Source organism: Sciurus carolinensis, chromosome 2, assembly GCF_902686445.1.
Source record: "Sciurus carolinensis chromosome 2, mSciCar1.2, whole genome shotgun sequence".
Classification (NCBI taxonomy): Eukaryota; Metazoa; Chordata; class Mammalia; order Rodentia; family Sciuridae; genus Sciurus; species Sciurus carolinensis.
In genome coordinates this window covers 200,252-220,820 of record NC_062214.1, presented here as the reverse complement: position 1 = coordinate 220,820, position 20,569 = coordinate 200,252, and the positions used below count along the sequence as shown (strand labels likewise).

General features: G+C 47.5%; 1 protein-coding gene across 2 annotated transcripts in view; it reads left to right on the top strand.

Moving 5' to 3' along the window:
* The window catches only part of Prpf6 (pre-mRNA processing factor 6), a 47,148-nt gene that overhangs the window by 20,373 nt on the left and 6,206 nt on the right, over positions 1 to 20,569 (top strand). For both annotated transcript variants that reach the window (XR_007107086.1, XM_047540027.1), the window contains exons 10-18: positions 1,035 to 1,153; positions 2,416 to 2,634; positions 11,188 to 11,310; positions 14,979 to 15,100; positions 16,592 to 16,730; positions 17,931 to 18,050; positions 18,328 to 18,504; positions 18,961 to 19,094; positions 19,649 to 19,740. Coding sequence is in view for 1 of the 2 variants with exons in the window: in XM_047540027.1 (XP_047395983.1) it covers positions 1,035 to 1,153; positions 2,416 to 2,634; positions 11,188 to 11,310; positions 14,979 to 15,100; positions 16,592 to 16,730; positions 17,931 to 18,050; positions 18,328 to 18,504; positions 18,961 to 19,094; positions 19,649 to 19,740 (1,245 nt within the window). In the remaining variant the exon portion in view is untranslated. The remainder of the gene's footprint in view (positions 1 to 1,034; positions 1,154 to 2,415; positions 2,635 to 11,187; positions 11,311 to 14,978; positions 15,101 to 16,591; positions 16,731 to 17,930; positions 18,051 to 18,327; positions 18,505 to 18,960; positions 19,095 to 19,648; positions 19,741 to 20,569) is intronic.

The following is a 20,569-nucleotide window of genomic DNA, read 5'->3' as shown; positions in this document are numbered from 1 at the left end:
TTAGACCTTCAGAGTATCCCATCATTGTCCTATAAGTTGTTTTAGTTTGCTCTTGATTTTTTTTCCTTCTCTTTTTCAAGTTCCATGTCATTTGTTTTAAGGGAAAGTGTGATTCTAAGGTCTTTCTCATGCTGGTCATTTTTTGGTTTTTAACATTGTATTTAACAAGTCAGGTAGAACTCAGGTGTCCCATCTGTTGTCCTCCCAAGTGCTCCCTTGCCCTGCCAAGATGCAGGCATTGCCTCCCTCAACAATACCACCAGGACTGCAGCTAGTTGCAGCTCACTGCTTGATCTTCACATCCACTTGTCTTTTTTTTTTTTTTTTTTTTTTTTTAAGTTGTAGGTGGACTCAATACCTTTATTTATTTTTATGTGGTACTGAGAATTGAACCCAGGGCCCCACATGCGCTAGGCGAGTGTTCTACCACTGAGTCACAACCCCAGCCCCATTCTTTTTTTTTTTTTTTTTTTTTTTTTGTACTGGGGATTGAACCCAGGGGCACTTGACCACTGAGCCATATCCCCAACCTTTTTTTATATTTTATTGAGACACAGGGTCTCTCTGAGTTGCTCAGGGCCTCACTAAGTTGCTGAGGCTAGCTTTGAACTCACAATCCTCCTGCCTCAGCTTTCCAAGCTGCTGGGATTACAGGCATGGCCACTATGCCTGACGAAGCCATCCTCTGACACCTTCCACCAGGATCAGTTCCACCTGTCCTCACAGTCATCACAAGTGGGGCCTTCCAGTGTCGCTGTCCTAGGACTGGCTACTTTTGCTCAGCCTATTGTTGAGGTTCATTATTTCACCTGTGTCCTGAGTCCTGCCAGTGTGGACCAGCAGGCTTTGATTGTTCCCTTGCTTTTTGGGACACTCAGGTACTCTCTTTGTCTTGTGATCTGACTTAGCTGAGCTCTGTAGCCCTTTTCTGTGACCAGGGAGTCCAGCTCTTTCTGCTGGCAGCAGCATGCTCCTACATGAATCTTCATTTTGTTTCCCTTTTCTGTGACCCACTTTGGTGTTTGCCTTTCCAGCCCTTGAGCATGTTCCAAACTCAGTTCGCTTGTGGAAAGCAGCTGTTGAACTGGAAGAGCCAGAAGACGCTAGGATCATGCTTAGCCGAGCTGTGGAGTGCTGCCCTACCAGTGTGGAGGTGAGTGTGCTGGGCTCAGGAAGACCCAAACCTTTCAGCGTCTGCGGAGGTCCACGTGGAGCATGGTCTCACCTGGACTCTGATTTCTGGCAGCAGAAGGCAGGGTGAAACCTAGGATGCTGCTCTGCATCACTGCCAGGCAGGGTAGTAGGTAGTTCAGTTAGGCATGTGCTGGCAGAAGTGCAGTGCAGGGGTGGGTGCATGAATTGGGGAATGGGCGTGCAGAATGAAATCTTTGCTCACCCAGACCACTATAGAAAACTCTTCAGGGACATGACTTCTAATGCAGCCCAGAGTTTGTAGGTGGAAACTGAAGGGTGGCAGGTGATACAAAGCAGTGTGCTGCCCTGCCAGCCCAGTGTGGCTCCACTCCTTGCCTCATGACTGGTGGGATTTCTTTAAGTATTGTCGTTAACAGCATTCTATGCAGTGATTTTTGTCTTGGTTTTATGATATCTAGTATGTCTTTAATTATCCTAAGGGGCATTATGAAATTCTCCAATTAATCTTATTTTATTGACGTAAAAATAAATAGAGCCCATATACATTTTGGAATTGGATGCTGCAGAATTAACAGATTTAGGATGAGAATTCCAGAAGGCTGAGCAGCCTTCTCTCATCCAGCTCACCTTGCTCACCTCCTGCCCCAGCATCTGATGTTTGGCTGGCACACTGTGCACATTTATCCAGTGCTTAGAACCTTTGATCAAGAGTGCCATTAACTTTTCATGTACCAGTCAGTTGCTAAGTCAGAAGCACAACCACATGGTCAGTTGATGAGAAATGCTGCTGTGAATATATTGTGTGCTCTTGTTTAAATGGTCCTTGAAAAAATTTTCCCCTCAGTACTAGGGATTGAACTCAGGGCCTTGCATATGCTAGGCAAATGATCTACCACTGAACTGCATCCCCATCCCTTTTAAAATTTTTATTTTGAGTCGTATCTCACCAAGTTGTTCAGACTGGCCTCCTGCCTTGGCCTCCCAGGTAACAGATTGTAGACATCTGCCACTGTGTGCAGCTTAGTTTTGAGAAAGCATGTGCTGTGGGGCCTTTGAGGTTGGCTTACCTCAGGCCTGGAGGGTGGTGCTCTGTGCCAGTGGCTGTCTGTACACTGTCCTCTTTCTTTTTCTATTTCTTTTTTTTCCCCTCTTTTGTGGTGCTAGGGATTGAAACCAGGGCTTTGTGCATGTGAGGCAAGCACTCTACCAACTGAGCTATATCCTCAGCTCACACTGTCCTTTTTCTGACACCCTCTCTAGCTCTGGCTTGCTCTGGCGAGGCTGGAAACTTATGAAAATGCCCGCAAGGTCTTAAACAAAGCACGAGAGAACATTCCTACAGACCGGCACATCTGGATCACGGCTGCCAAGCTTGAAGAGGCCAATGGGAACACGCAGATGGTGGAGAAGATCATTGACCGAGCCATCACCTCCCTGCGGGCCAATGGTGTAGAGATCAACCGTGAGCAGTGGATCCAGGTAGGCTATGCTGTTCCACTTACCTGTAGATGTAGGATTGGAGAATCTCTGAAGGTCATCTAAACCACCCCTAGGGCTTGGTCCTCCATTGCCCCCTCCAAGGAGCCACAAGCAAGTGAGCCTTCTGCTGTTTGGCTCTACTGAGTAGAAGTACTCTGTAATGGGACCTGTACCCTAACTCCCCAGCACTGTGTCCTGCCAGGAGGGCCCCTCTGTGCTGGAAGATGCTCACACCACCCTGCAGCCTGCCTTCTGTGCCATGGACATCTGCAGCTGGCTGCTGCTCCAGGTGCTCAGGTGCTCAAGAGTATACTATCCCCTTCCTCTGTGGTTCTCCTCAGGAGGTTGTGTCAACTGATGCCACTGCCTGTTCCTAGGTCTCTTGACTCTTCTCACACTCAGCACCTGTGCTTTGTTTCATAGGATGTTATTGTTATGCAGCCATGTGACTCCTTTCTGTGTTTGGCAATTTTGTGGGGAAGGGTACTGGTTGTTGAACCTGAACCCTTACTCATGCTAGGCAAGCACTTTGTCACAGAGCCACATCCCCAGCTCTTTTTATTTATTTATTTATTTATTTATTTATTTATTTTGCAGTACTGGGGATTGAACCCAGGGTCTTGTGCTTTCAAGGCAAGCATTCTACCAACTGAGCTATATCCCCAGCCCACTCTTTTTATTTTGAGACAGTCGTTAAGTTGCCCAGACTGAGCAGGAACTTATGAACTTCCTGCCTCAGCCTCCCAAGTAGATGATACTACAGGTATGTGCCCCTTTCCTTGACCTTGTTACTGTTTTTCTTTAAACTCTGAGATACAGGGTGAGGGTTGTGGCTCAATGGTAGAGTGCTTACCTAACATTTGCAAAGCCCTGGGTTCAGTCCCCAGCACTGAAAAAGAAAAAAGAAAGAAAAAGAGAAACCCTCAAGTACAAGACCCGAGGTTGTGCATCTCTGACCCTAACCAACCAGGCCCAGCTCTGTTGGTCCTGCAGCCTTGTTGTTGCTGTTTCTGAGGCTCTCCCTGCTCCTCTGTGCCCAGATCTCTAGCAAGCATCATGTTCCTCCTGCCTGACTGTCTTTAATGTTTGTTCAGTATAGGTCTGCCTACATAAATTCTTCCTGCTTGTGTGTGTCTGCAAATAGTCTTTATCTCACCCTTATCTTTGAAAGGTATTCCCGTTTGGTATAAAAGGTCAGGGTGATACTTCTTTCTCTAGTGAGCAGTGTGATGTCTTGGTTTGAATTCTGGCAGGTTTTTTTTTTTTTTTTTTGGATGGAGGTATTTATTGGGGTTTAAACTCAGGGGTACTCAGCCACTGAGCCCCATCCCAGCCCTATTTTGTATTTTATTTAGAGGCAGGGTCTCACTGCATTACTTAGCACTTCACTTTTGCTGAGGCTGACTTTGAATTTGCGATCCTCCTGCCTCAGCCTCCTGAGCTGCTGGGATGACAGGTGTGGGCTACTGCATCCGACTTCTGGAAGTTTTTAAGATTTCTCCATCTGATTTTGATTGTAATGTGCCTTGGTGTAGTGTTCTTGATGTTTCTTGTGCTTGAAGTTCATCGAACATTTTTGCCAGATTATTAAGCTATAATTAATATTGCATAAAATTCACTCTTTTACAGTGTGTGAGTCAAGTCAGGCATGGTAGCCACATCTATAATCCTGTGAAAAGTAGAAAGTTTGGTTGTCCATTTTCAGAATATAGCATTTAACCTTAGTTGTATCCAGTTGTAACCATTTTAATTATTAGCCCTTATATTTGTTCGCCCCAATTTTAAAATTAGCTAATCTCTTAGATTGTACCCCTTAGCTCCTCCAGTCAGGGCAGAGGGCAGCGCTGTGTCACGGATAAAAACTGCATGCCAGGTTCTGGTAGCATGCCCTTCTGGAAGGAGTAAATGCCTTGCCCACCTGCTTTCAAACACATGTCTGATTTCTTGTGGTACCTTAGTATTTCCAACAATCCCAGGGAGTTGGTTGACTGAGGCAGGAGGACCACAAGTTCAAGGCCAGTCTGGAGGACTTAGCAAGACCTGTCCCAAAGTAAAATAAGAAAGGGGATGTAACTTAGTGGTAGAGTACTTGCTTAGCATGAGCAATTCCCAGCACCACAAAAAAAGGCACAGGGGAGCCCTGGGGTAGAATGCCCATGGGTTTAATCCCCAGCACCAGAAAGTAAATAAAGTGTACAGTTGGGCAGTTTCAGTATGTTCCTGGCTGTGCACCCTTCACTGTGGTCTTCCCTCTCTCCTGTTACTAGTAAAGGGATGTTGTGCCCATCACCCATCTATCCCTGATTCCCTTCCCTCCCCTTTCCTCTGTAGACTTGCTTTTCTTCCTTCTCCCCTTTCTGCTTTCCTTTCTCTGGAAATTTGAGGTAAATGGACCTGTATAACAGCGTATGGTCTTCTGAAACTCGGCTTTCACTTGGTATATTTTCAAGGGACATCCATGTTGTAGTATAGATGTACCAAAATCCTTTACCTTTTATTTTATTTTTTTTTTTATTTTTTGATACCAGGGTTTGAATACATAAGTACTTAACCACTGAACCACATTCCTAGCCCTTTTTTAAATTTTGAGACAGGTTCTCGCTAAGTTGTGTAGGTCCTAAGTTGCTGAGGCTAGCTTTGAACCTGTGATCCTCCTGCCTTGGCCTCCCAAGCTGCTGGGATTGCAGGCATGTGCCATTGTACCCAGCAATTTAACCTTTAAAAAATTTTGCCTTTTACACTTTTTTTTTTTTTTTTTTTTTTTTTTTTTGCGGTGCTGGGGATTGAACTCAGGGCCTTGTGCTTGCAAGGCAAGCACTCTACCAACTGAGCTATATCCCCAACCCTGCCTTTTACACTTTTAAATTGGATTGTGTCGGTTGTTATTGTTGTCTGCTCTTTTATTACTACATTGTATTAAGTTTTAAGCTCTTTTTTTTTTTTTTTATTGAGGCTGGGAATTGAACCCAGGGCCTTGCACATGCTAAGCACATGCTATACCACTGAGCTATATCCCAACCCCCAGTTCTTTACATATATTCTGGATATAAATCATTATCAGAAAGACGATTTACTTTCTTGACTACGTTGCTTATAGCGTAAATATTTTTAGTTTTGCATATTAAAATTATATATCCAATTGAGCTTTCTTTTTTGATCATGCTTCAAGTGTCATATCAGAACTCTTGCCTAACCCAGTCCTGTTAACATTTGCCTCTGTGTTTTCTGAAGGTTTCAATGTTTAGGACGGTGGCTCATTTTGAGTTAGTGCTGGCACATGGTATGAAGTGGGGGCTCACCTCATTCTTTGGCGTTTGTACATCCAGTTGTCCCAGCACCACTGACTCTTCTTATTACCCCTCCAAATGGTCTTGGCATGCTTGTTGAAAATTGGTGGGTTGTCCGTGTGAGGGTTCATTCTGAACGTGCTCCACTGGTCTGCATGTCTTTCTGCAGCACCACAGTGTTCTGACCACTGCAGCTGCAACAGTTTTGAAGTTGAGAAGTGTGAGTCCTGCTTTGTCCTTTTTCATACAGTTTTGGCTATGCTTACTTCTTTTTGTTTCTATATGAATTTTAGAATCATCTTCAGCTTCTGCCAAAAAGCCAACTGGTATTTTGATATAGAGTGCATAGATTCAATTTGATCAATTTGAGAAATGTTGTCATCTTAATATTTAGTTGTCTGATCTGTGTGGGTGATACATTTTTTAGGTCTTTAATCTTTTTCAGCAGTGTTTCAGTATGCAAATCTTGCACTTCTTTTGTTAAACTCATTTCTAAATTTTTTACATTTTTTTCACTGCTGGGTATTGATCCCAGGGCTTCATGCATGCTAGGCAAGCCCTCTACCCCTGAGCTATATTCTGAGCTCTGTTTTATTATTTTGGTTGCTATTTTAAGTGGAATTTTTTTTAAGTTTTATTTTCAAGTTGTTGATAATGTGTGTATGTGTGTTTGTGCATGTGTGTGCACATCATACTGGTAGTTTAACCCAGGGGCACTTTACCACTGAGTTACATACCCAACCTTTTTTGTTTTTTTCATTTTGAGACAGGGTCTCACTAAATTACTTAGGGTCTCAATAAATTGCTGAGTCTGACCTTGAACTTGCAGTTCTCCTGCCTCAACCTCCCACCTTGCTGGGAATACAGGTGTGCACTACCATGCCCACCCCTCTTTTTTTGGTACTGGAGATTTAACCCAGGGGTGCTTTACCACTGAGTCACATCCTCAGCTGTCCTTGAACTTGCAATCCTCCTTTCTCAGTCTCCAAAGCCTTTGGGATTATAGGAGTGTGCCATTATGCCTGGCAGCCCCAGTCTTTTTTGGTACTGGGTATTGAACCCAGGGGCGCTTTAACTACTGAGCTACATTCCCATCCTTTTTTGTATTTTACTTAGAGACAGGGTTTCGTTGAGTTACTTAGGGACTCACTAAGTTGCTAAGACTGGCTTTGAACTTGTGATTCTCCTCCCTCAGCCTTCCAAGGCACTGGGATTATAGGTATACACCACCCCTACCTGGCCCCAGCCCTAAATTTTTTGTTTTTTGTGTCAGGTTCTCCCTCGCCTGCCCAGAGAGGCCTAGAACTTGTGATTCTCTTGCCTCAGCCTCCCAGGTTGCTGAAGTCACAAGCATGACCACCATGCATTGCTCAGTTTTGCTTCTTTTCCATCTGGGTGCCTTTTATCTCTTGTCTGAATCTCCGGGTAGAAACTTCAGTACTGTATTGCATAGAAGTGGTGAGAGACTCCTCCTTTGTCTTGGGTTTCTGACATTCTAGGGAATGTTCTTCCCACTAAGTATGACGCTAGCTCATAAAGTTAACACACCATTCATTTAAAATAGATTTCTCTTTTTTTAGGCAGGGAATACCAGGGATTGAACTTGGCCAAGTGACACTTGGCCACTACACCACATCCCCAGCTTTATTTTGTATTTTATTTAGAGATAGGGTATCACTGAGTTGCTTAGTGCCTTGCTTTTGTTGAGGCTGGCTTTGAACTCGTGATCCTCCTGCCTCTGTCTTGTGAGCCGCTGGGATTATAGGCATATGCCACTGGGCCCGGCTAGTTTCTCTATTTCCTTTTTTAATTTTTATTTATTTTTTAGTTGTCAATGGACCTTTGCTTTGTTTGTTTATATGTGGTGCTGAGAATTGAACCCAGTGCCTTACACATGCTAGGCAAGCGCTCTATCACAGAGCCACAACCCCAGCCTAAGTTTCTCTCTTTCTCAGTCTTGAAATTCACATACCTTTTTTTCTACAGTGTCAAGATGTATTTTTCATCTCAGATTGTTTAGTGTTCATTTCTAGAAATTTAATTTTGGTCTTTTCTCCACGCCCCTCCCTGACTTTGAACACGTGGAATACAGTTACAGTGAGTGTTCCAGCCTCCTTGTCTGCTGCTTTTAACAGCTGTCATTTTGGCTCAATTTTGAGAGATTTTCCCCTTCTTGTCGTGGAATCTTGCATGTGTGGTTTGTTGCTAAACATTGTGAAGTTGACCTTGCTGGCTGCTAGACATTTTTACCTTTTAAATATTCTAGAGCTTGGGTTTTCCCTGGTTTTAGAGTTGGAGTGCAAAGTCACTTGGAGAGACTTTGATCCTTCAGGTTTTGCTTTCATGTGTTGTAATTCAGGGCCCAAGGGGTATTCAGCCTTGGGCTGATCCCCCCATCAGACCTGGACTTCTTTGTGTCTTGTCCCAGTTCCTTGTGCCCCTTGAGGTATTTCAGCCTGGCTGAGGACAGTAGGCACTGGTCGGGGCTCTGTGTGTGGTCACAGGGTTGCTCTCGTTAATCCTTCCAGTGGTTCTTTTTGGATGGTGGTGCCCTGATTGGACTCATGGGTTCTCCCTACAAGGCAGAGCTCTGGGGTTCTGCCGTGTATTCTCAATTCTTGTATTTGGTTCCATATACTCTGTCCTCCCTGGTTACCCTGGCTCTCTCGGGGTTACCTCTGCTCGGGGAGTCCCCTCTGTGGCCTAGAAATCCCCAGGCAGTGAGCTTGGGAACCATGGAGCACCCTTGACTTTTTCCTGTGTCTCAGTCCTCCCCATGTGTGGCTCCAGCCACTGCTGCCTGTGTTTTGTCCAGGTTGTCTGCCTGTGTTGGGAGAGGGTCTGTGCTGGCAGTGGCAGTGCTTTCCCAGCCCCAGGGCACCATGACAGCTGGTTCTGCCCTCCTGAGGGCTTCCTCTGCACGTTCTCTGAGGTCCTTATTGCAGCCCTAGTGCTGGTGGTTCATGGAGTCCAGTGAGCCAGGGTTCCCTAAGCCCCTCTGAGTGTACTTCCTCTGCCAGCAGTGAGTCCCATTTGCTCTACTAGCCTGTGTTCTCCAGCTGCTTGAGAACATTGCATCAGGTGAGGGAGGACACCTGTACCTGATTCACAGACCACCCTGCTGTGGACCCAACTTGGGGGAGTGGAACCCATCTCTGAGCCTGTGCCAGAGTGCAGGCAAACTTGGCATGAACTTGGCGGTCTGTTACCTGCTCCTGCTGTGTGTGCTGTGCTGAAACGTGACTATTCCAGTTTCCTTGCCAGTCATTTTGGGTCACTGTGTTTCCACAGTGCCCTGCAGTGAGCACTGTGACTTCCTGGTGTCTTGCCTCCTGAACAGCGGTCACTGTTACCAGCCTCCTATTGTGTGCCAGATTGTCTGTGATTGCTGTTGTGTTGTGACGTCTGGCCCTTCCTTCTCCCCTCCAGTGCAGCTTCTAGGCACCATGCTTCTGAGAGTCCTAGAGGTGCAGCTCAGGGTCATTCCCTGCCCAACCCAGGGGACTTTCTTCCACAAACACTGTGCACTTTTCCTTTTCTTTTAGTCTTGCTGGACCTTCCTTCACTGCCTTTGCTGGGTTTTCCTTTTCTCCTCGGTTTTCTAATAAGTGCTGGTAGTTCAGTCCTTAGCCTTGTTCTACCCTCTTCTGTGCTTGCCCATTGCTTAGAATGTTGTTTATGTGCCAGGAATCCTCAGGTATGCCATCTCCTGTCAGGGGACATGTAGGGGGACTCCTGCTGCTTTCTGTTTGCAAACCATGCTGTGAAAATGTGCTGTGCACACAAGAATGAGCTCATATTGTGACTCCCTTGAGGTGGAGTTGCTGGTCAAGCGTGCATGTGCTTTATTTTGATGGAGGGTGTGAAGTTGCCAGCTGTAGAAGTCATTGTGTGTGTGCCAAGTAGTGTGGTATGTACCTGCCTTCACCAAGCAAGCCAGCCAGCACACACCTCAGTGTCACTGATCTTAAAGAGGTGCCAAAATGGCTTTATCATCACAGTGAAAGTGACCAGGCATGGTGGCACTTGCCTGTAATCCCAGGGGCTCAGGATGCTCAGGCAGGAGGATCAAGAGTTCAAAGCTAGACTCAGCAACTTAGTGAGGCACTAAACAACTCAACAAGACCCTATCTCTAAATAAAATATAAAAAAGGATTGGGGCTGGGGCTCATTTATTAAGCTCCCCTGGTTTCAATCCCAGTATTGGAAAAAAAGGAGTGAGTGACTTCAGATTTCTTTTTCCAATTGTTTAAATTTGTTTTTATTTTTATTTTTTGGTGAACCATGTGTGTCCTTTGCTGTGTTTCCCTGTTGAATCAGTGGGATTTTTTTCTTTCTTTCTTTTTTTTTTTTCTGGTACTGGGAATTGAACCTAGGGGTGCTCTGCCACTGAGCTACATCCCAGCCCTTTTTGTGTTTCACTATGTTGCTGGATTGGCATTTTGTTTTCTCATTAATGTGCAAGATATTTATTTTATCTCAAATCTTTAGTCATCATTTCTGCAACTTCTGCTGTAAAAGTTGGTTGGTTTCTCTCTGCATATGCTAAAATTTGCTTTCTTGAAGCAAGAGTTCTTTGCTGATATTGGTCTACCCAGTGGAAGACTCTCTGATTGGTTGCCCCTGCCTCCTGGGTTTCTGTTACACCTCCTGTGCACCTGGCTCCCTGCCTGTCATGTTCGTCTGACTGGGTCAAAGCATTTCCTTCTTTTGTCTTGAGTTCCAACCTGACAAATACAGTCTTTCGCTCCTGCTACTTTGAAAGTTTCCTTAGCATAGGAAACTGTAGCCACTGAATGACCTAATATAATCACTTGTGCACAGTAAGTGCTTACTCATAGTTCACTGCATGGATGGGTATGCTTGCATTTAGTCGTTCAGTATTTATTTTTTTAATATTTTTAAATTCTAATTAGTTATGCATAACAGTAGAATGCATTTTGGCACATCATACATAAATGGAGTATAACTTCTCATTTGTCTGGTTGTGCATGATGTAGAGTCACACAGGTCATGTAATCATGTATGCATGTAGGGTAATAATGTCCAGATCATTCTACTATCATTCCTACCCCCATGCCTCGTTCAGTATTTATTGAGCAGTTGTGTGGTGGGTGGCAAGGACAGATACTCAGGAAACAGGGCAGACATGGCAGAGGTGTTTAGTCAGAGCCCTGAGCTGTGCACCACTGTCTAGCCATAACATGTTCCATTTCAGGCACTTGACTTCAAAATTCAAAAAACAGAAGATTTGTGTCTCTTTTAGGATGCTGAGGAGTGTGACAGGGCAGGGAGCGTGGCCACCTGCCAGGCAGTCATGCGTGCTGTGATTGGAATCGGGATCGAGGAAGAAGATCGGAAGCACACCTGGATGGAAGATGCTGATAGTGTGAGTGTGGCTGTGTGGCATTTGTACCCGGCCTAGAGCCTCTGAGAGAATGGCAGGCCCCTAGGACTAGGAGGCAGTTTTAAAAGTCTCCTGTGAACCTGAATTTCAGTGAAGAGCGTTTGTGTGTGTGTGTGAGGCAGTGAGGATTGAACCCAGGGGCACTCTACCTCTGAGAGATACTCCCAGCCCTTTTTATTTTGGGGCAGGGTCTCATTGATTTGCACCCACCTGCCTCAGACTGCTGAGTTGCTGGGGTCACAAGTGCCTCTGCAGCCAGCTGAAGAGCTGATGTTTGGAACGCTCACTATGTGGACGTGGCTGAGGAACCCAGCATAGCACCAGTGTCACTCAGCAGGGGGCAGCATGTTGACTGCAGCTGCCTTAGTGCTGCCCCATTAACACCAGGTGCTCCCCATTCCCTGGTTTCTGCTTCACATCTCATTTCAGAAAATAGTTCACATACAAATTTTTTGCCTCCTTTGAGATTATCTCCTCAGAACAAGTTTCCAGAAGAAAGATTGTAGAGCCAAATTGATAAACATGTTTAAGGCCAGCTTTAGCAAGACCCTGTCTCAGAATAAAATAAAAAGGGCTGGGGACGTAACTCTGTGGTAGAACATCCCTGGGTTCAATTCCCAGTAGTACCAAAAAAAAGGTTTAAAGTATTAATACAGTCATAACCCCCTCTTTTTTTTAGCTTTTCATTTGGAAATAAAAATAATGCCAGACGTATTTTAATGTTCAGAACTGCAAAGAGTTCTTCCATGCCCCTTACCTCACTCTGCTTGTTTTCGTCTCCTCATGCACAAGCACACGATTACCCTGTGCTGCTGCTCCTGAACTCCTTGGGAAGTTTGTGCAGACACGCAGCCATTTGCCTCTCAGCACTTGGTACAGCACAGCAGGCATGCTGTTGCCTGCCTACAGACCTGATTTAGATCTCACCAGTCGTCTCAGTGTTAGCAAAAGAAAGAAACAACTGTGTTCTGCCTAGAGCTGTTCAGGGCCATGTGCTCGGGCCAGTCTGAAGCAGTCCTTGGTCTGTCTTTTGTTTCATGTCTGAATCTCAATTATAGACCAGCAGTGTTGTAGGTCCCTCTTTGACCTGGGTCTCTGCACTGTTTGCTTGTGACTCAGTTGAGGTCCTGTGTCTGGCAGGGACATCAGGTCTTCCTCTGTTCACTGACCAGCTGGTTCAGGTGATGGCCCCAGGTCTCTCCTCTGTGTGGCTGCTCTTGTTTCCTTTGGTACTAGTAAGCATTTGTGAGGAGGCACCTTGAGACTGTGTGGAATAACCTGTTCTCCCCAGACTTTGACCCACTATTTTCAGGAGTTAATATTGGCATTTTGGTCTGAATCAGTTGTTACTATGGTGTTTGCCAAATAATTGATTTGGTCAGGGGTGGAGTTGGGGAGAGGACAGTACTACGGATGGAACTCAGGGTCACTTTTCCACAACCTATACCCCCCGCCCTTTTAAAACACGTTTTTATTTTGAGACAGGGTCTGGTTTGCCCAGGCTGGCCTGGAACTTGTGATCCTCTTGCCTCAGCCTCCTAAGTTGCTGGTATCACAGGTGTGTGCCACGGCCCAGGCCAAATAATTGATTTCCTAAATACTGTTTGTTGTACATGTTATGAGCTGCATCTATGTGTCATGGAGAACTTTCTACCCTTCACTTGCGTAGATGCTTATCCCTTTCCATCCACGCAGTTTAAGCCTGTAGGGTTGTGCTCCATGACTGGCATCTCTGAAGCCTTTGAGACTGGCATTTCAGGTCCCAGTGTGGCATGATCCAGAGCTCAGGCATTGGCTTGTTGACCTGAAGATGGGAGTTGAAACATTGGTCAGTGGTGACAGTCTTTCAGATTTTCATCATGTTGGAGCTGTAGTTGCAGATTAGTGATAGGGAGTGTGCATGCACCAAGTCCTGGCTTTGATTCCTAGCACCAAAAAAGGAAAAGAAAAAAAAATATATATATAAAGATTAATTTAATCCAGGCACAGTGAATGGAACATGCTTGTAATCCCAATGACTCGGGAGGTTGAGGCAGGAGGATTGCAAGTTCCAAGGCCAGCAACAGTTTAGTGAGACCCTTTCTCAAAATAAAAAAGGTGTGGGAATGTAGCTAAGTGGTTAAGCACCCCTAGGTTCAAAAAAAAAAAAAAAAAAAAGACTAATTTAACAAACATGTAGTCTCTGTATTGAGTGAAAATTCCTTGGTCATATGAAAGAAGTCAGCACCTGGTGTTCAGCCCTCTTTATTCTGGACAGAGTCATAATGCTTTGCTTCCCTTTTGTTCTCCTTATTGCTTTTGATGCCTTCAGAGGCCCTTGGTGGGTGTCGCTGCAGGTGATGTGGGAGCCATTGGGGTTTCTCATCTTTTATTGTCACTCCCACCTTGACTAGAGTAAGCACAGCTACTTTTCAACACTTTGTAGTGTAAGAGTAAGAACTGAAGTTTCTCTTATGCTAGAAGTGTGGAGTGTTCTCTAGTGTTCCTCCCCACCCGGGGACTGGCCCATCCACCCCAAGACCCTAGACACCTTAACTTGATCCTGTGGGGTGTCCCAGCTGTTCTGGAGACAGTTGTAAGATCAGACAAGGTGGTGGAGGATCTGAAAAACTTGTCACTGGCCCCATCTGCTTTGGGTAGCAGCCTCAGGGGAGACCAGGCTTTCTGTGTCCAGGTCTGAGTCCTTCTGGTCATGACACAGCACACAAGGCAGGGCTCTCCCTGATTTTTGTGGTGGTTGAGTCAGAGGGAGACCACATGACAGAGGAGGTATGGGGTGTGGGCTAGGAGATCTTGACATGCCTGATCCTTGTCCCCTCTGCACCCATTTCCACACACACAAGTGTCCTTTCTCTGGGACAGCAACTGTCCATCTGGGAAGGGGTCTTGTATGGCCAGGTGCCTCCGTGTGGATAGACATAGAACTGTGAGTCCCAGTTCCACTCAGGGCATTTTGTTAATTCATGGAAGAAAAGCTTTGTCCGTGTCCTTCTCCCTAGTGGCCTTTTACTCATCTCCAAATTTAAACCCCTTCTCGGTACAAGGATACTTTGAATGTCTGCAGGGTGTGGAGGGCAGTGATTTCTCTTGGGGATAGTGCCTGTGATCCTGTGTGCAGTTGCATGAGAACAGGTGTCTGAGTCTGTCCAGTGAGTCTGGCTGTCATGGCCACTACACAGATCTGTTAAGCTAGCTCCTGGATGCTTGTTACTGCAGGTGATGACTGGTTCTCTTACTTGGTTTTGTTGTTTATTGCTACTCAAGAATTAAGACATCCCGAGTATGGAAATGCCTAGAAGCAGCCTGTGCAGTGATTCTGTTGGAGTGAGGGCTTTCCTTCCTCTTCCCTCTCATCATCATATTCAGATTTCCAGTGTCAGTTTTATAACGAAAATATATGTACCTAATCTTAGACAAGTAATACTCATGATGTGTGGTTTTGGCGTGTGCGTGTGCCGCAGGTGGTGACTGATGCCCTTGCAGGCAGTCCCTGACTGGCTTCAGTGCTTGTGTCCATCCCCGGTGTACCTCTTCTAGATTGCAGTTCTGACTAGATGGACTGCTGTGGACTTCCTAGCAGATACCGTCACTGAGAATCATGGGAGGTTGGGCAGGGCATCGGAAACCTCACATCTGTCTCTCTGCTCTAGTGTGTAGCCCACAATGCCCTGGAGTGTGCACGGGCCATCTACGCCTATGCCCTGCAAGTGTTCCCCAGCAAGAAGAGTGTATGGCTGCGAGCTGCATACTTTGAGAAAAACCATGGTACCAGGTACGAGGTGGGATCCACCTGCCCCTTGCACTGACTGAACCTTTGTCTCTTCTCTGCATGGCACTGGAGACCCACGAGTGCCTCCCTTTGGGACCCAGACTTCTGTGGTGGGGGGACCCTGACAGGGATGGTGTGCATGATGAGGGCAGGAGCTTGCTTCATGGTCCTTGGGACTTTGTAATGGACTGATCTTTACAGTCCCATCTGCAGTAGGATCATACTTAAGGGCTTGGAGGAGACCTATCCTGCCGGGTGCTAGCTGGAAGCTGAAGCTACACAGTTGGTGCAGCAGTGGTGAAGAAGAGTCTAGTCCATGCAGGCTGTTTTCACTTAAGCTGTGCTGGCTTGTACGCAGAGGAGGTCCTTTACAATTTTCTTTAATTGTACTCTTTAATTGAAAAAACCTTTTGGATTTGCCTTACTGCCTGGAAGTGCTGATTAAATTAGGCATTGCAGTTTTTTCTTTTGAATGGATAGTGCTGCAGGGCATCAGGCTGGGTCCCCAGGCACCCTCCATCCATCCCCTCCTGGGGTCTCTGTCCCAATGCTGGGTGGGTTGTGCTTGGCTGCTCAGTGTGGCTGCAGCTGAGAGTGCTCAGCCCTGTTTCTTTTCTGTTCTGGCATTGTTGAGTGTCTTCTCTTCAGGGCCCCTTTCCAGTGTGCTACTGGAGCTCCAGCTCCCTCCCAGCACTGCCAGCTGGTTTGTTTCAGAGTTAACCCCTTAAGGAACATGGGACATTCTGAAAAGATCTTTATGGCTCACACTGTTGGTCACCTGGGATAGTCTAAGCTGGCCAGGGCAGTTGTCGTCTGAGACTTCTTGGCACCACGGCCTGAGCAGGCACAGCTACCTCCTCAGTGCCTAACTGCCTCCCGCAGGGACTTTCTCCAGGGTGCCCACTCAGAAGTATGGGAAGGCAGTGGTGCTCGGGGTCCAGGGCTCTTAGTGAGACATGGCCGTGCCCTCAGGCCTCATAGTGTGGCTTTGCATGTTTACTGTGACTTGCTGTTGAACACACTGAAGCCCACAGGGGTCACTGGTGAAGGTGACATCATCCAGAGACAGAGGACCAAGGAGAGGCACTCAGTGCTGGCAGCGCTCTTGCTCAGGAATGACCTAAAAGCCACTTTTTTCCAATAAGGCCAGAAGATAGAGTAGACTCTTCATCAGTGGATCCAGGGTGTCCTCCTGTTTGAGGTGAAAGACCTTCCCTGTCACCTGATGGGGAGTTATCACTGCCTCCAGGCCACACATTGTAAAAGGCTGTGCCCTTTAAACAATGCGCGCTTTGTGGAACCCTCTTCAGTAGTTGGATTTAGAACCTTTATGGAGAGGAAAGATCTCCCCACACTCTCCCCATTATAAACTCTGGTAAATCATTTATAGTGCCGGACTTTGGAGTAGTAACTGTCTTTTTGCTGCCCCTGCTGTGTCTGAGTGCCTGTGTGCTCTGGTTTATGGCTCTGGTGACCCTGATCTCTGTCTTCCAGGGAATCTCTGGAGGCGCTCCTGCAGAGAGCCGTGGCCCACTGCCCCAAGGCTGAGGTGCTGTGGCTTATGGGCGCCAAGTCCAAGTGGCTGGCAGGGGATGTGCCTGCAGCGCGGAGCATCTTGGCCTTGGCCTTCCAGGTGCGTGAGGGGTCACCTGTGTGGCAGACCAACCAACCTCTGTGCTGGCTGGTGCCTGAGAACTTCCCATGCATGTGTCTTGGGATGGACACGCCATGATCTAGATGCACTGAACTCTGCAGTGGCCAGTGCCCTGAGGGGCACTGTGAGCAGGAAGAATAGCCCAACTGGGGAACACTTCCCTCCTGGTCCCCACCGCTCAGTGTTACCACAGGCTGAATGTTCCAGATCATAGAACACAGGATCACACATGGTCTCTCTGGAGCCCCGAGGCCTGTCTGAGGGAGCCCTGTTGAAACTGCTGCCCTTGCCGGTCTGACTGTCCAGCTGCCATGAGGTGTACGGGATTTTTAAGTTTTTTTTTTTTTTCCTTTGTCACATGTAACATCCTAATGACAACAGGGTATTAGATGGTTTTATAACACACTTCTTAGTAAACAATGGAGTGCCATGAAAATGCCATCCATTCCTGCAGCCCAGGCTGCCACCATAAAGTGTCCTTCCACCAGAGGGCCTGACTGGGCTAACGATTGTCCCACCTGCCTCCTGGAGAGAATGCAAAAGAGGCAGTGTCCTCTCTACCACCTGGTGACTGCTGCCCATCACCTCATGCTGTGGCATGCCAGAATCCCTGAGGTGGCTTTTCTTGCCTGTCCTATGGGGCTGCTGACTCCTGTGCTGGTTAGGCTTTGTCTGGGTACCACTCTAAGGACACATCGAAGGCACTGTTTGCATGTCCGCTGGACTCTGGATTGCGTGTAGCTCAGTCTCAGTCTTTGGGAGCCCTCTGGATGCAACCCACCACACATTGGGGCAACGGGAGGAGGAAAGAGTGAGGTCACCTGTAGTGAGTCCACACAGACAGGACGTGAGTGACCCACTCAAGACTTTGAGAAGGCCATGAAGGGTTTGGGTGGATCCTAGAGATGCCTCTGCAGCCTCTAGCTTTGCTCCAGTGCTGCAGGACCTCCCCTCTGCACAGAATAGAAGTGGAGTGTGTGTTTTCAGGTAAGTTCAGGTTCTTGCCTGGAGTCTGCTCTATCCTTGCCTAACCTGGGAAGGGCTTGGACCTACTGTTCTTGCTGCGGAGCAAGGCCTAGCCCTGTCCCCAGGGGCAAGGCCTGCCTTTGATTATATGTGCTCCCCTCTCCCCCGCCACTGGTTCTGAACCCATCTTGACATGCTATGCTTGTGCCATAGGCCAACCCCAACAGTGAGGAGATCTGGCTGGCAGCCGTGAAGCTCGAGTCTGAGAACAATGAGTACGAGAGGGCCCGCAGGCTGCTGGCCAAGGCACGGAGCAGCGCGCCCACAGCCCGTGTGCGTGGTGGTAGTCGGGTAGGGTGGGGCTGTTGGGGTACCGCATGTGCATGTGTGAACCTGGCGCCTGGCTTGCATATCAGTGAGGAGTGCGAGGAGGAGAACCCAGGCTGCAGCCCAGTCCTGTGTAGCTTTGCTTTTGTACTTACCCGCTCTGCTGTGAATCAGCTTACAGGGCACGTCAGATCAGCAGGGTAGATAAGGGGAAGACGAGCCACAGTGTACAGTGAGTGTCACGGGAGTGCCTCTGCTGTGATTTGCACGTGTCTGCTTACAGGTGTTCATGAAGTCCGTGAAGCTGGAGTGGGTGCTGGGGAACATCGCAGCTGCCCAGGAACTATGTGAGGAAGCCCTGAAGCACTACGAGGACTTCCCCAAGCTGTGGATGATGAAGGGGCAGATCGAGGAGCAGGGGGAGCTGATGGAGAAGGCTCGGGAGGCCTACAACCAGGGGGTAAGCTTCTGTTGGGACACCTGGGCTGCAACTTGCCTGCCTTGTGGCCGTTGCCCCTCACCTCCAACGAGAGTTGGAGGGTTAGTGGTCAGTGACTCACTCAGGCCTCAGCTGGTGGAATTGTGGACTCAGGACCAAGCCCTGGTCCTCCCTCTGTGAGCCCAGTGCTTTTCCTCTGCAGAGCTGCACACCCCAACATGTGGAGTGTAGCACAAAGAACGTACAGTACGTGTGCCTGTGTGCACAGCACAACTGCAGACATAGAACACATGCTGTGAACACACCTGTACACGCACACGCACCCACGTGTGTTTCTACCTCAATGTGCCTGTAAACCCTTGTGGAGCAGTCTCTGGACGCGGCAGAGGTGCCTGCAGGTGAAGCGCACCTCTGCTGTGTCTCAGTCCTTCCTGGACACCACCTGAGCATCTCTTTTGCTTGCTTTGTTGGCCACAGCTGAAAAAGTGCCCTCACTCCACACCCCTATGGCTCTTGCTCTCGCGGCTGGAGGAAAAGATTGGGCAGCTGACCCGAGCACGGGCCATTTTGGAGAAGTCTCGCCTGAAGAACCCAAAGAACCCTGGGCTATGGTGAGTGCTGGCTGTTGACCAACTTGCCCTTTAGGGGACTGTCCTCACCAGCCTTCTGGCTTCTGGGGGGCATCTGGGATCCCAGGTGCTGCCATGAGGAACCATGGGCCTAGACAGGGGGACAGGCCTGTGGGTGATTCAGTGCTGTTTAATGTGCTCTGAAAGGGGGTGTTCAAGGAGCCAGGGGTTAGTGATGGGGTGCAGGGTGGAGCTGAGCAAGCAGACTGCATGGAAGAGGGGCCACAGGCAGGAATTTGCCAGGAGAGGAGTGGTGTCCTGCCTGTAAAGCTACAGGGCTCTGCTCACTGTGAAGGAACCTGGGAGGACACCGGAGGGGTGCTCACTCCCTAGTCTAGTCTGTCCTGTTCTGGCATCTTCACTTCATTTCCATCTGTGGGAGTCAAGGGCTCGGCAGGGGCAACTGCCTCTCATGGATGAGCTCTGCTCTGCAGATAACAAGTCCCAACTGCTGCTGTTATTGAACTACCAGGGGACCAGCAGGGGTTTGTACACAGGTAGATGGGCTTGTGGATGTCCCTGGCTTGTCTCCTCAGGTTGGAGTCCGTGCGACTGGAGTACCGAGCAGGGCTGAAGAACATTGCCAACACACTCATGGCCAAGGCGCTGCAGGAGTGCCCCAGTTCTGGTAAGGGACTCCTGGCCGACTGTCAGGACCTGTGCGTGACTTATTTTGTTCAAGTTTCACTGGACTTGGTCACTGAGATATTTGGACTGAATTCCCAGTCTCAACATGGGAGAGTTTGAGTTCATGTTTATTTCTCTTTCAAGATTTAATTTTTTTTTTTTTTTAGCTTTTAACATTTCTTTCTTTTTTTTTTTTTTTAATTTATTTTTATTGTAAACAAATGGGATACATGTTGTTTCTGTTTGTACGTGGAGTAACAGCATACCATTTGCGTAATCATACATTTACATAGGGTAATGGTGTTTGATTCATTCTGTTATTTTTTCCTTCCCCCCATCCCTCCCACCCCTCTTTTTCCTCTATACAGTCCCTCCTTCCTCCATTCTTGCCCTCCTCCCACCCCCCATTATGTGTCATCATCTGCTTATCAACAAGATCATTCGTCCTTTGGTTTTTTAGATTGGCTTATCTCACTTAGCATGATATTCTCCAGTTTCATCCATTTGCCTGCAAATGCCATAATTTTATTATTCTTTATAGCTGAGTAATATTCCTTTGCATATATATACCACAGTTTCTTTATCCATTCATCAATTGAAGGACATCTAGGTTGGTTCCACAGTCTGGCTATTGTGAATTGAGCAGCTATGAACATTGATGTGGCTGTATCTCTGTAGTATGCTGATTTTAAGTCCTTTGAGTATAGGCCGAGGAGTGGGATAGCTGGGTCAAATGGTGGGTCCATTCCAAGTTTTCTAAGGAATCTCCACACTGCTTTCCAGAGTGGCTGCACTAATTTGCAGCCCCACCAGCAATGTATGAGTGTACC